Source organism: Thamnophis sirtalis, unplaced genomic scaffold, assembly GCF_051295495.1.
Source record: "Thamnophis sirtalis isolate CommonGarterSnake01/CBP01778 unplaced genomic scaffold, rThaSir2_p1.2 scaffold_7, whole genome shotgun sequence".
In the NCBI taxonomy this organism is placed as follows: Eukaryota; Metazoa; Chordata; class Lepidosauria; order Squamata; family Natricidae; genus Thamnophis; species Thamnophis sirtalis.
In genome coordinates, this window is record NW_028261387.1 from 20763732 (window position 1) to 20779316 (window position 15585).

The 15585-nt window shown below is 35.6% G+C and overlaps 1 protein-coding gene across 2 annotated transcripts in view; it reads left to right on the plus strand.

The window, feature by feature from the left end:
- The window catches only part of SLC44A5 (solute carrier family 44 member 5), a 159071-nt gene that overhangs the window by 86390 nt on the left and 57096 nt on the right, over positions 1–15585 (plus strand). For both annotated transcript variants that reach the window (XM_087719455.1, XM_087719457.1), the window contains exon 2: positions 11939–11987. In XM_087719455.1, coding sequence (XP_087575581.1) covers positions 11939–11987 — 49 coding nt within the window. The remainder of the gene's footprint in view (positions 1–11938; positions 11988–15585) is intronic.

A 15585-nucleotide genomic window follows, 5' to 3' on the forward strand; every position in this document is an offset into this window, starting at 1 on the left:
TAAAAGTTATGATAACTATGAACATAACCCTAACCCTAACAATAGAATAAAGTTAAAGACAGTTCTTTATGTAACATACATATTATTAATAAAATTGAATACTTGCACGTGTTATGAGCCATTCAGCTTATATGCATACATACATATACACACATCCTAACATTGCTATTATTGCAAAATTATGCAGAAAGAAAAGAGAAACACAATTTTAATATATAAAATAAATAAGTTTTGAGTTAACATTGGTTTAAAAATAGATTTTGCTTAAGTGAAAAAATATATATGTACAAGTGTACCAATTTACCTAGACTTTATGTGGATGGGCTAATGTAAAGAAAGATCTGCATTTATCTCTCCAAGCCTAGACATATTTTTTCCTAAGAGTTGAAGATTGGTTAGTCATGACTTTTTTGGGTGATGCAGACAAACTCTAATATTTGACAGGACTTTTATAAAAAATATTCCTCTTTGAAACCTAGAATCTGTTTTGAAAATGATGTTATCCTTTGTGTTTGCTTTGATTCTCAATTTACATTTGCCTTTGATGCATGGTTGTATCAAAGAATTGGGGCAGAATTAAGAATAACAATTATCCTTAGAAGACAGATGCCAGTCCCACTTTTAAATATCCATATAGATTTAATAATGTACTTTTCCCAACATTATGGAAAAGTATTCATTTGTACAATACATTTACATGTGCTTAGTAACTACAATGTTTATTCAGAAGCAGGATACATTGCTATTGAAATATTTTCTCATGGGATTTTTATGTAGGACTGCAGCACAAGGATACTACAATTGTCTTAAAATTGTACCTATAGAGTGTTGATAATGATTTTTCATCCAACTGAAAGGTAATAATTGGATGATATGATGATCAGTTCTTCTGCTCTTCAATATTTTAATTACTGTTTGGATGAAAACATGGAAAGAATGTTTATTAGATTTGCAAGTGATCTAAAATTCTATGGGATAGCTAATACATTGACAGACAGAAATAATATTCCAAAAACTCTGGATAGATTGAAGAAAAGGCTAAAGCTAACAGAATAAGAAGCATACATGCACAATTGTTCATTTAGGACATGAAAAAGAAATGCACAGGTACAGGATGTGGAATAGTCAGCTTAGTAATGTAATATCTGCCACCAAACTGAATATGTGTGGGGTGGCTTCAAAAAGCACAAGTGTAATTTTAGTTTACATCCACAAAGGTATAATTTCTAAACCACAGAAAGTGTTCATTCCATTCTGTTCTGCTTTGATCAAACTCCATCTTGAATTCTCTGTCCAGTTCTATGCACTTTAATAATAATTCAGAGACATTGGAAGAAGTTGAGAGAAGGACAATGAGGATAAGCAGAACACTTTCTTTCATTTGAAGAAAGATTATAGGATCTAAGTATGTTTAACCTGAAGAAAAGGACAATATGATAGCAGTCTTCAAATAACTGAAAGGGTGTTGTATGAAAGAAGATTCAAAGCCTGTTATCTTTCCTTCCAAAATACAGGACAAAGTAATGAATGAGTTAGAGAAGGAGGATTCCAGCTGAATGTTAGAAAAACTTCCAAGTCGCAGTTCAATTACTATATTAAAAATGTGATGGACTTCAAGTATACTTCAGGGAGTTCTACTATTACTTATTGGCTATACCTTAAATTTATCTCCTGAGCCTGGATTTGATTTGAATAATTTCTATATTACAGCATTATTTATGTTCTACAGTTTGATCACATGGATATTTTCCAAAACTATTTTTTATATTAGCAGTAAAATATATTTTTTGATGGCTACTGCAGTAGAAAAGAATGTATTAGTTGCAATGTAAATAGAAACAAATCAGCTTTCTGCATTTACAGAACAGGGCGTGTGTTTGTAAGGTTTTCAGATAGTAAGGATCTGGACAAAGTCTGAATTTAGTTAATAAACAGTATTCATAATATCTTTCAGGAAGGAAAGTTCACAAAGCATGCAATACTTTTACATAGTTATTGAGAAGCTAACCAGTGGAACATATTTTCATGGAAACAAGTATGAGTTTGAGAAAAGAGAAATCAGTGAAAGCATGTCTGTTAGCCAATGCTAGTTGAAAACCCATAGTTCATTTGTATGGATATTGGTTTCAGAGGTATATTATAAAGTTGAATTGCATCAGGGAATTAGGCCTAATAAAATGCTTATAAATTCTCAGTATCATATCAGTAAGTCACAAAAATTTAAGGGTATCTTATAGAAAGTTATTATATTTAAATGGAGTCAGGAAGATGCTTACAGTATTTTGTTGTCTGAAACAAATCAAATAAGAATAGTTTATTCTGGTTTTTTTTTTTTCTTTAGACAAAGTAAATACAATTTTTGTCTAATACGTTATTTATGTTTGAAACATCCTTGTTAAATCTAATGAGGAATGTTTGAAAAAAAGACAATGCATTTACAGCTTTTAAAAATCTTTAATTCTACATTTTGAATTCAGAGCAGAGCAGTCCAAATGTTTTGAACTACATTTCCCAAGATTTCTTGCCAGTAGCTGAAGACGAAAATGTCTAAAGGACATCAAGTTGCCTATCTCATTTTATAATAAAGTCTTCCAAAACTAATGACATTAAGTTAGACAATAATGGGAAAATAATACAGTATAATTAATATACTAGAATTACATAATAAAGTCAAGAACAGCTATATTGACAAGATGGTACTTTTATCCGACAATGACTCAAAATTAAATCATTTAGTTAATATGGAGAAAAAGTAAGTTAAACTGATGGCTCAAGGAACTGAATGACTTCAGATTTGTTTTGGCTTCTGTACTTCATCTCAAGTACAGAAAGCTGTTGTTCCATTATGAAACTTTCTGCTGTTTTCATAATGATTGTATCATTGTGACATTCCAGCAATTTGGAAATGCACACTACCGGACATAGAATATATAATAAATTAGCAAAACTTGCTATATTTTTGAGAGGTTTTAAATTTTACACTTTCTTAATAATAATGGGAAGCAGAAGTGATAAGTATTTTAATTTATATGTCTTTAATGTGCTGTAGAAGATTTAAAAATTGCTGAAAAGATGCTACCACAATGTGCTGAAATTATGAGCCAATTGTGGATCAACTGACTCAGCCTAAACATTTTTCCTCTTTTAGACTTTTGAATATGGGTAGAAGTATAAAAAAACCTATTGCTAAGTATAGATATTCTCAGTGTAGTGAAGTAAACATCAAATCTTAACAAAGTACCTATTAATCTGCACATTTCCCCCTTTGGAGTTTTCCAGTATTACTGCCAACATGGTCCTGTACACAGTGACTTACTATGCTTGAAGATGCTTAAAATAGTTTGTGTGGCCAATGGTGGTTTTTTTAAAGGTTCACTCTGTCCTGGAAATATATTACTAATAATAAACAACTTTTAAAAGGTTGAGTTTTATCATTCCTGAATGCTGATTTAAGGAGAAATTTGTTTCTATTTGTGAATTTTCTGATGGGAATTTGTCTAGATAGACATTCCAGTAGAAACATACCATGTGAACTCATTCAGTTATGGTTGTGACAAAAAGCAGTCCTATTTAAGCTGCAAAATATCTCCATGGTTATAAAAATTAATTATGGTGATGGCAACATCTATGCTATTTAAATATTTTGCTTTAAAATATTTCCAGCAATGAAAATTGCTGTAAAAATACATTAGCTTATGAACAAAACACTGTTCTTAACATTAGGTACATTCTTGCAAGTATTACTGAGATATAGTAGTACGTAAGTTTCAACCCAGCATTAAACTGACCTTAGAATAGCCTGCAACAGATTTATTTTCTGAAAACACCTGAAAACCTAGAAAATATAACTAAAAACACTACCTCGCTCCAAAAATGTACTGACCACTGATTACTTTTACATGGTGCCTGGTTTCTATCCATCATAACCTCACAGGATGTAATTGTTTATTGTTCAATCCTCTGAGTCTGCCATATTGGCATGTCAGACATTTCTCACACTAAAATGACCACCTAACAAAACGAGAGAAAAAAACAATAACAACCAGCAGGTATATAGACAACACAGGAAAGAATATGATAGGGAGAGAACTAATCCTTATTATCTCCCCTAATTCATAGCTCAAAGACTGCTCAAATGTTGGTCAAATAATTTTCAGTTCTTCCTAGATAAAGATTATTTTCCTTTTCCTACAGACAGAGAGCTAGCAGCCATGCTATTACAAAGAGGGATGCCCAGGTAGGAAAGGATATGTATGTATGTATGTATGTATGTATGTATGTATGTATGTATGTATGTATGTCAAGATGGCAGTTATGCTATACAACCAAAACCTTGCTCCATTTTACATGTATTTTGCATTTAAAAGGAATGGGTTTCAATTGTGTACCACCATTTGTGCTTTTTTTTTTGATACAGGCACACAAACCAAATTTCAGATGCTACTCCATATTTCCATATTGCAAATGACTTTTTTTTGACCCACAGTATTTTAAATGTGAATTATGTTGTCATTGCTCAGTATAATCACAGTCAATTATTTGTTAAAGCAGATCTGAAAACAGATATTACAATATTTTTGCTAAATTGTTTGTATTCTTCCTTTGTTATTTTTACAAATTACTGAAGGCAACAAATGTACCTACTATTCCTTCCTTGTCCTATTTCCCTAGAAAAACAACCTTGTGAGGCTAACTGAATGACTGGCCCAAGATCACTCAGCTGGCTTTCATGGCTAATGCAGGATTTGAACTCATGGTCTGCCAGTTCCTATCATGGTTCCTTACCACTACATCAAACTGGCTGTCAGTATAGAATATATTGAAATATATAAATATTTAAATATATAGGAATCAGTAGTATAAGGACAAGCTCTCCAAGAGATATGGTTTCAGGATTGCCATCATTGAATGAAACAATTTCAAAGAGCTATTTTATAAGCTTGTCGGGGCATAATTGTCTACTTCACATTCAACAAGTGGCATAGAGATAAGATCTAGCAGTAGAAGCCAAAGTGAAATTCAAGTTTTAAGACAAAAGGCAGTGTCTCTTTAGCAGAGACCTTTTCTTTTTTTCTATTTTATTACGGATAAAATTGATTAAAAGTAATATCTTTAAAAGATTAATCTCACATTGACATTATTTTTAAAGGTTTTTTTTTAGTGTGGTTGATGTGGGAGGAATTGTGAAAAGTATAAACAGAAACAAACCCCCTCCCCCAAATATTGCTACAGATGCTTCTATGACATTACCAAAAAAGGCATTTATAATTTGCAATATCATATACTTCCAAGGCCATTATTTACTATTTATTTCTTTGTTTAAAAACAGAATTGTTAAACCACACATTTCTTAGCACCACTAATTTACAGTGTAGAAGTCACCCTGCACCATTCTGCATTCGAAATTTCACTTAAATCTGCTCTCTGATTAATACTGCTCAGTGCTAAAAGCCAACTTAATCATTTTTGTAATCAATTCACATTGCCACCCAAAAGAACATTTCTAATGATTTCTTCAAACCAGGAACAATCCATATATTTCTATAACAAAATATCTATCTACTGTATCTAGATATTTCCTCAACTAAGGCGTACTGATAAGAATTGTAGTTGAACATGTTTGGAAGGTGCCAAGCACCATTACTCTGCTCTTTGTAACATGAAAGACACTTTTATTTGCTGTCAAAAGCTACAGGAAGTTTCACAGTCAACATTGTGTTATAAAATAGAAAAAAACACTTCTAATGCTCAAATTAAACTATCAGGCCCAGTATTATTTTAGACTGTTTGTTTTATGTATCCTATTATTTTAAAATATATTCTACTTCCACTATGGTGTTATTTTAGACTGTTTATTTTACTTATCCTATTATTTTAAAATATATTCTACTTCCACTACAGATATGGATTACATACTTTAAAAGGCTCATTAGTTATACAGTTCCTGATTCTATATCATGGTCTTTGGTATAGAACATATGATTTATGCTCCTGGTTAAAATTTATTAGGGCTTCATCATTCTTAATGTGATTCCTGACCTCTATATATACCATGTATCACAGAAATGAAGTGTTGAGCTTCATTTCTGAAGACCACAATGATAACATATTCAATCTCTAAACTTACACTGATTCAACAGTTCCCCATTCCCTCCCCTGATATTTTTGCCTTGGGTAAAATCACACAATAAACCCTTGTAACTCCTGCCAAGTATTTACAAAAGAATCACAATAATTCAACCTTTGGTGAACTACTCTTTGAATGCAGGCTCTGGAAACACCAGACTCTGAAATTATAATACAGTAGCAACTCTGTCTTCTCTTCGGCTCCTACCACATCACAGAATTTCTCTTTATCCTCTTCTTCAAATTCCGCATTTCCCAATAGTTTGCCACACTTCCATCAAACTGGATTGATGACTTGGCACATGTCTACAGCTTTATAAAAAGTGCTCCTGATCAAAGCAAAAATTTTAAAAGGCAGGTTTTCTTTTCCTGTGTGATCTTCATAATAATGGTGCTAGCTGTTACAAAATGTTCTTGTATTCTTCTATATCTCCATCCAAGCTGGATCAAATTTCTTTTGGGTCCCCCTTAGGCCTGGGATTCAATTTTGAATGAGATTTATAAAAGTTCTTTTTGAAAACCTTTGTTCTTCAGGCCATCTTTCAGAAAATCAAGATGTTTCCTTCCTATTGATGTCTGAAGAGCACTTGGTTTCTACGTGAACTAAATGATGCTGTTCCCGAATCCAACATTTGTGTCCTTCCAGGGAATTTAATCTTTCTTCACAATGTTCTCTCAAATAGACAGTAGGAACAACGAAGTTTTGTTATTAGTTGGCCAAACAGGATTAACCTCATGTTTCCTCTATGAAACTGATGGCAGCACCTGCAGTTTTAGCAAAAACCCTTGTTAGGAAAGCTGCGAGCTATAAACTGAGATTCCAGCAGAGTTTCAAGATCAGTACTTTTGCTAACTTTCCATGTTGCACTACACTGTGATTCACGCAGAGTATCGAGAGAATAATAAACATTAATGGTTTAACATCATTGTTGGCCATATGCCACAGCTGAATGGTAGTAGTTCAAGAAGACAGATCACTAACCCTTGAGAGTAATCTAGTGCATTTTATATGGCATTGTTCATCCATAAGGGTACCAAAGTGCTATGCAAGTGAATATATATTCATTAGTCTTGGAAATGATAAATGATATAATTTATATTACATTTACTTTATTCATTTACTGATATTTTTGTTGTTTGGGCCTCAGGCTCTTTTTGTGTTTAACTTCTACTTCTACTAACCATCTTCATCACTGTTTTTTTTCCAGTGCCACACTTTTCCATTTCACTGTCCTATGTCTGTTTTACGGAGTCCCATAATGGTGTCACACCATGAGAATATTCTCTGAGGATGAGATAGATATAACATTATTTGAGAAAATGATATATTGTGTTTTTAAAAATAGCAGGTCATTTTTCTAGCTACAGTCTCCTTGAATAAATCTGAGTATAATTATATATAATAGTTCATGATTATAAATAGTCTTATACATGGCTATTTTTTTTCACAATCCATTTAAAATCCTTTCCCAGCCCTTTTGATCTTCAGAATAATTCTGGATAAATGGAAAAGAGATGGCAACAATTCAAAAGGAGCAGCATCTTAAGGACCTTTCTTATCAAAACAAAGTTTGAGAAGTTGTTCTTACAGCTTGTATTGTCTTATAATTGACCACGCTGAAAAGCTTCATTTCATATCACTTAATTTATGCAGCATCTTTTCTTCTAATTAGGGTTTTGCTCTTCTTGCAACGCTGGTTGTTTTTCTGCTAGTTAGAGCCATTCATACTTTCCATTGAAAAATGTGATGGTTCAAGCACTCATTTTAAGACTAGTGAAGGGAATATTGAGGCTTTTACTTTATTATGTTCTTTAGATACCAGTCAGTTCATCAAGAATGCACAAAAGGATACAAGAAAAAGAACATCAATCATCCAGGTTTTCTCATTTCCCTTTAAAGAAGTTCCAATACTGTTGTATTTTCTTTTTTCATCTCTTCTCCTAAACACCACCTATCTAAATTTCAATCACTTTCTTACAACTTATGTTCCTATTGTGGTGATTCATGGTTAGTTTTCAATAAGTAATGAAGCTGCTTTATTTAAAAAAATCATTGTTGAGATTAACTAGCATTTTACAGTCGATCCATATAATAATTCAGCTGATTATGTACTTTCAAGTTGGTGTAAACATTTAGAATTGCATAACTAGACACAGGATTGAATTGAATTGAATTTATTGCATTTATATGCCACCCTTTCCCCCGAAGGGGACTCAGGGCGGCTCACAATCCAAGTCAGGGAAGGGGGTACAGATAAGGGATAAAAAAGACGAACAAAACAATACACAATTTAAAAGCACACAACAACCATACCATTCGAGGGGGGGGGGGCAAAAGCTCTTTAGCCCCAGGCCTGTCGGAACAGCCAGGTTTTAAGGGCTTTGCGGAAGGCCTGGAGGGTGGTGAGGGTTCGAATCTCCACGGGGAGCTCGTTCCAGAGGGTCAGAGCAGCCACAGAGAAGGCTCTCCTCTGGGTAGTCGCCAGTTGGCATTGGCCGGCGGATGGAATTCGGAGGAGGCCTAATATGTGGGATCTGATTGGTCCATTGGAGGTAATTGGTAATCTGTCCACAATCTGGTCCTTCAGACTTTCTAGTGGTAGCCACATTGCTTCTAAAATCTAGTTTGTTTTACTTGTTGCTAGTTGTCCTTTTCCTTCCTTTCATCTTTCACCTTCTCAAATCAGTTATGTCTTAATATTAATACTACTATATTGGCTTGTCGGCTGCCGGCCCCTCCAGCAGCCAAATCAGATGAGGAGGAGTCAGAGTCAGCATCAAGGCAATCTGAGAGCTCTGAGGGGGAAGAGATAATGGAGCTGTCAGAAAGAGAGACAGAGGCAGAGCCATCAGCCCCCAGGTCTGGAGGTCGCTGATGAGGAAGAGGAGGAACAGCTGGGTCCAGTGCCTGACATGCAGATGCACAGAAGGCAGAGGAGAGGAGAGCAGTGGAAATCTGTGGCTGGTCCTTGGGACAGAAAAGCCACCGCTGCTAACGAAGCCCTATCCTAGCTTCGGGGATAAAAGGCAGGTGGCAGAGATTAATAGATGTGGCAGACAACTATTCATCTCCCTGCCAGACAGACTTGTTAGCCTGCATTGAGAGAGAAACATTTTGCTGGGGCTGCTTCTGCTCCTAATAAAGGAATCATTGATTTAAATACAGAGGGTTTGTTGTGTTTGGTGAGCTGAATCAGAACGACCACATGAGACAAGGCTACAAAAATCTGGGCCTATATAATACCATAAATGGTCAAGACAATTTTAAAAATTGATGTCTTTGCTGTGCTGAAGGAAAATGCATATCTGTTCAAGTAAATCAGCCATCATCTTATAATGGAATACTACCTGTTCCCTGTCATCACAGAGTATGTTGAATCCATAATGGATTATTTTGGGATGTTGAATATACCCTTTGAAAAGTGGTTTTTTTTTTTACAGTCTTAATTTTTGGGATTCCAGGCAGCATTACTCATATCTCACCTTTGCATATGGTTGCTTCCACCGGATAAGACACTTAAAGATTAAGGTTGTAGTTTGTCTAGAAGTAATTTTTTTTAATCATTTTCATCCTTGCTTTTTTTTTTTTTTTATAAAAATGGTTTCACTTGGATTCTTTTGTAATTCTAGCACTAAGCTATATAATATATGGATTTAAGAAGCTTATTTTTATGCAGTGCTGGAGTGTATGAAAACTGATAAGAGTTACTGACTAACTAATGAAAGGATTAACACTGTGAATTCTATATGCTGTGTTCCTGATGTGCTTACTACATCCCCCATTACTTCAGTGAAAGATTGAAGATAACAGAGCTAGAAAAAAGAATTTGCTATAGACTGTCACAGAGAAGAGGTCAGTTGGTGGTATGTAGCTATTAAGCTGCATTACATTTTTTGTTTGTCAGAACCAACCTTCACCCCAGAACTCTATGAATTGGTTGGTTGATAGAGCACTACTATGTTTGGCTTCTTGAGTTGCATTTGGGGAAAGAAAAGAGGAGGATAAAAATCTAAAACAACCACAAAAAACCCTTAAATACCTTGTGCGGTAAGAAAGTACAGGTAGTCCTTGACTTATGACCACAATTGAGGCCCAAATTTTTGTTGCTAAGTGGGACCTTTGTTAAGTGAGTTTTGCCCCATTTTACAATCTTTTTTGCTGCAGTTGTTAAGCGAACCACTGCAGTTATAAGTTAATTACATAGTTGTTAAATGAGTCTGGCTTCGCCTTTGACTTTGCTTGTCAGAAGGTCACAAAAGTTGATCATGTGATTTCAGGACACTGCATCTGTCATAAATATGAATCCATTGCCAAATGTCTGAGTTTGGATCATGTGACCATGGGAATGTTCAATAGTCGTTCATGTGAAAAATGGTCATGTCACTTTTTTAAAGTTCCATTGTAATTTCAAAGAGTCACTAAATGAATTGTTGTAAGTCAAGGAATATCTGTCCAACCTTGTTTTTAAGGTTGGAAATGTGAATGAAGGGTTGGAGAAGTTTAAAGGGCAGAAGGACATTTCAGGCTCAACATTTTTGTGAATCTCTTTTCATGATTTCAAAAGGGGATGTTTTTCTGCATAGTAGTACGGCAATTGCAACTGCAATTAATCATAGGTAAGGATTTTGAAGTAAAACTAGTTTGAAAGAATTCTGTAGGCAGTAATGTGAACTCCACATGACTTATTTATGAATAGAAATGTACACTATAAGATGATGGAGAATCATTCAAAGAATAAAGTGATTGCTTTAGCGAAAACAATATATCTTTCTTCTATTTGTCTTAATGTATTTTTGATCGGTAGAATTTCCATGTGAACTCACAAATAGATGTGCAAATACTTTTCTCTTAAACTATACATTGAAGATCTTAGCTACAGATTTGAAACTGTAGAAAGTGTTCACACTCTTGCATGCTCATTCCATACAACAATTTTATGTGATGTTTCAATAAAAATAACAAAGGCTTTGTTAATACTGTATTTATTGGTTTGACACTGACCTTTTGAAAGAGACATAAATATATACTAGTTGATTTGACTTAAAGCCTAACAATATTTCATTTTTTATTTACTATTAGATTAAATGAATGGTAGCTTAAAATCTCCTTGTGTAGAAAAAATCATACCTTACTTGCTGGTCAGTTAAAATAAAGCATCCGCAGACAAATTATTACCTTTTTTAAATGCAACTGAGTGAAATGATTAGGTCATGTTAATTTTACATCAAATTAGACCACTAGAATAGTACATGCATTTTTCTACACCTAAGCTCAGATTTTTGAAGAACATCTATTCAAACAACCAAGGTAAAAAAGTAGATGGGATCAAGATAATAGCCACATTTGATTTACTTTAAATAAAAATGTAAGGTGATTTAAATTTAGTGTATTACATATAACTAATAGGATGCATTTAATGTGTTTAATAACTTAATTCACAGCAATTAATTTGAATGGCAACTGTTCAAGGACTTTGGGGGAATGAAGGCAGTTGTGCTGCTAAGCAGTATCAATATCACTTGCAGTTGGAATATACTAACCCATCACTGAACATGTCTGTAGCTGCAGGATCTAAGTGAGAATGCACCTTATGTAGAAATTAATGATGTTTTTGTTGTCGTTTGTTCGGCTAGATTTCAAGGGGTCCCGATTTCAGTATTTTGATTTGGTCCTATTTCTGGATTCCTATTTCTGGATTTTAGGGAGTTTTCTCAAAATAATTCATTTAGAGCAAGTGAAAGCAGATGAGTCCTGCCTTTTTGGGGTTATGTTTGCTATGACATATTTTATCATCTTTTATTTTAAATGCAGGTGAACCCAGAAAATTTGATCCAAAGTTCAACGGACCTATTCACAACAGGTAAATGTTTTATTTTGATATATCAAATTGTTTTTTTTGTGAATGACTATAAGAGAGGATATATGCACTTAATTGATTGGGAAGGAAAACATTTTTTCTATTGGTAAGAGGAATTCTTGGGAGCACTCATTTTCCTCTCTCACTGAGGGAGGAAAAACATTTAAGAGAATCAGGAATCATTATGTTCCCCACTCTCTTAACTACTCTTAAAAGTGATATTTCTATTAAGACTTGCTTACCCTCAGCTATGTGGAATTTGGAAAATATTCTTGCCCCTGTTGCACAGCCTTAAGAGATGTTAATTACAACTGTCTCCCATATGAGAAGTTTTTGAAAAGGTCGGTCTTCATCCTGGTCTGCCTCCCAATACTCATCAGCTGGCTTAACCCGAGTCCAGTGAATCCAAGAACTTGGATTCCAACACTCTTACTTCAGGTGGAGAACACATGACCACAGTATAGGTTTCAAATTCTCCCCTTTCCAGTGTTTTACCCATACTCTGTCCCCCACCTGAATATAATGACTAGAGGTGTTCAGAAATGGTGGACTGAGGGACACAGTATTTTTAGATGTCTTATATTTGCTAATTTAATTCTCCCACCATTTGATTCACCCATGAGGTCCCTATTTGACCTAGGTCCCCTACGTGATTTTTCAAGTTAGCACTTATAACTGGGGGGTCTTCCAAATATCATTTTAAAAGGAGATAACCAATTCCCTTTCATGGAGTGCATCGCACAGACAAGCGGCAATGCATTCATCCATTTAAGGTGAGTTTCAAGACACACCTTTGTCTTTGAGTAGGATTCTAGTCACTTCGCGTGTCTGTTTTGTCTTGGTGGGAAAACATTCAGGACAACCAGTATAATTGCACACTATGACTAGCATTGCCTTATATAGCCCACACTTGGGCATGTCTATGAAATCAATAACTAATGAATCCATAGGGTAATCTCCCTTGGGTTGACTTCCTGGTGGAAGACTAGGTCCTTGTCTTGGATTAACTTGAGCGCATGTGTTACATCTCTCAGTTGCATGGGCACATAGTGAGTGAAGGTGATTGATGTACATGATACGCTGAAAGGCTTTTGCTAATACACTCTTGCCCCTGTGAGTTGTTGAGTGAGAGTCTTTTATTACTGGCCAGGCTGAATTTTCTGGTACAGAAATTCTTCCATCTGCTTGCTTATGTCCCTTCAAATCTACAGTTACCTGGAGTTCCTCTGCTTTAGAATATCTGGGGCTCAGTCCCCTTGGCATTTCCAATGCTATATAAGCTGTCATGTCAGCTTATGTAGCTGTCATGTAGCTCTGATCATCTCAGGTTGCTGACAGCTTTGCTTCTCTGTCAGTTGCTCTTCCCTTTTCTGTTGGATCCAGCTTGGAGATTGTGGAGATCCCCCATATGGGATCTTTAATTCCCCCGGGCAAGCACACTAGTTGCTCTTCCATTCCTCTGCTGTTAAAAGTCCTTTCTCTCTATAAATTGCAGCATAGACATGTAATGTGAGGAATGCATATTTAGAATCAATCCAAATATTTATACTTTTATTCTGTGCCCTTTCTAGTGCTCCTATTAAAGCCCACAACTCTGCTACTTGAGCACTAGTGCTATTTGTTTCTAATACTCCACAAATTGCATGACTAGTAAATATAGTAGTTGCTGCCCAAAAGTCAATTTATTATCTTCCTCGATCAGAAGAGCAGTTGCAGCAAGGATTTTAAGGCAATGGGGCCACCCTTTTGCTACTGGATCAAGTTGTTTTGACAGATAAGCTATGGGCTGTCACCACTTCACTTTTCTTGAGTCAAGAAAGATTTCTCAAGGTTGGGAAGACCCTTAACATGAGCTTGAGACAATGCTTACTTTAAAATCTCAAATGCCTGTTTTGTGCATAACAGAGACAGGCTGGAGCAGCCTGATTAACAATGGCATATGTGCCTTTTGCCAGCATGTATCGAGTGACAAATTCAGTGCGTATTTTCTTTCCCAATAGCCCCATGAACGTGTAAAACTCTAAATGCATATTTTCTGTCTGTGTAGACATTAACCATCTTTCCTTTTGCTAACTGGAGGGCTATTTCTCTGACTGGGCATGGGATTCTAACTATCGACCTCTCCTCATACAATTCTTCTGGCAGTTCCCTTGGCCTCCCGCTCTTCCTGTCAAAGGGACTCAGTGAGAAAAATTACATTTCTTCTTGCCCTTTGAAGTTCCTTCTTCTCTAAGATTTTGAGCCCAATTAATATACACTTTGTATGCTCATTCCACAAGTTCAGAGATGCCTTTCCTGGGCCTCCTTTTGGTCTTCTGTAATTTTTGCCCTAATGTCATTGGCAGAGTGACCAATGAAGGGTTTGATAAATGCATTCTAGGATTCCACCTGAATTTTCATTCTTTTTCTGTTGAATTTGATAGACCTTCCCTAAGTTCTTAACTTTTGTTTGAGACCTAACAAAACCAAGGTAAAAGCAAGTTTTGCAGCCAAATGGACTGAGGTTCCCAATCTAGTTCCTCCAGTAAACATGTCCAGTCTGAATCTGTTGCATGATTCTTCTGCAAAGCCTTATACATAGTTCCCTTCACCAGCCTTCTTTCCTCTGGGGTTAATAAAATTTCTATCAGACTTTGTATGTCCGCCCAAGTAGGCTGGTGAGTTCAGAAAATAGATGCAAAAAGGACATGCATCTGATCTGGATTCTCTCTATAATTAGGAGTTTGATTTTTCCAATAATAAAAATTAGCCGTTGAGAATGGAGCATACACCCACATCTTACGTAGCTCCCCCTCAACTTCCAGGCAATACAGTTTCCCTTAGGGGCAATTGGAATTCTCTCTCAACTTCTCCCTTGGACTGGGTTTGTGGTCCAATTGATGTCCCCTCGGGAACCTTTTTGGTTTTCTTCCTCCTGGCCCCACTTAACGGGACCGTCTGTTCTTTCTAATCAATATCTGATTCCACCTTTTGTCTCCCTGGGTCTCCTATCCCTTCAGTGTCAACCACTTCATGTCAAAGATACACAGGTGGAGGGCACTGATGTCAGAGACACTCTCTCTCTCTCTTTCTCTTTTTAAACATTAAACACATCAACAAGGACAAACATGCAAGTTAAAACAACACAGGAAATAAATGTTCTGTTGACACTCTCCTTTTCTTTCTTTCTTTCTTTCTTTCTTTCTTTCTTTCTTTCTTTCTTTCTTTCTTTCTTTCTTTCTTTCTTTCTTTTCTTTTCTTTTCTTTTCTTTCCTCCTGGAGGCTTGTTACCCATCCTGGTAACTGACTATATCTCAGGGTTTTCCTAAGAGTGTTGTATTCTGTCCACCCAGGACTACACACCTTACAACTCTCTTTTTTCCCTGTCCTCCTTAAGGACTAGATTGTTAATACCTGTCTCTGCTCTGGGGTGTTCAGTGTCTTCTCTTTTCTAGTTTGGATCTCCCAGCAAACTCTGGCATATTTTTAAAGATCCAAACTTTTCTATATCTATCTTTAGATCTCCCAGCAAGCAATTGGGTGAGACTCACTTCTCTGATGGAAACAAATAGGTGCTACCAGAGGCTTTACTTGAATGACTAATGGTGTATGGTGACCTGCA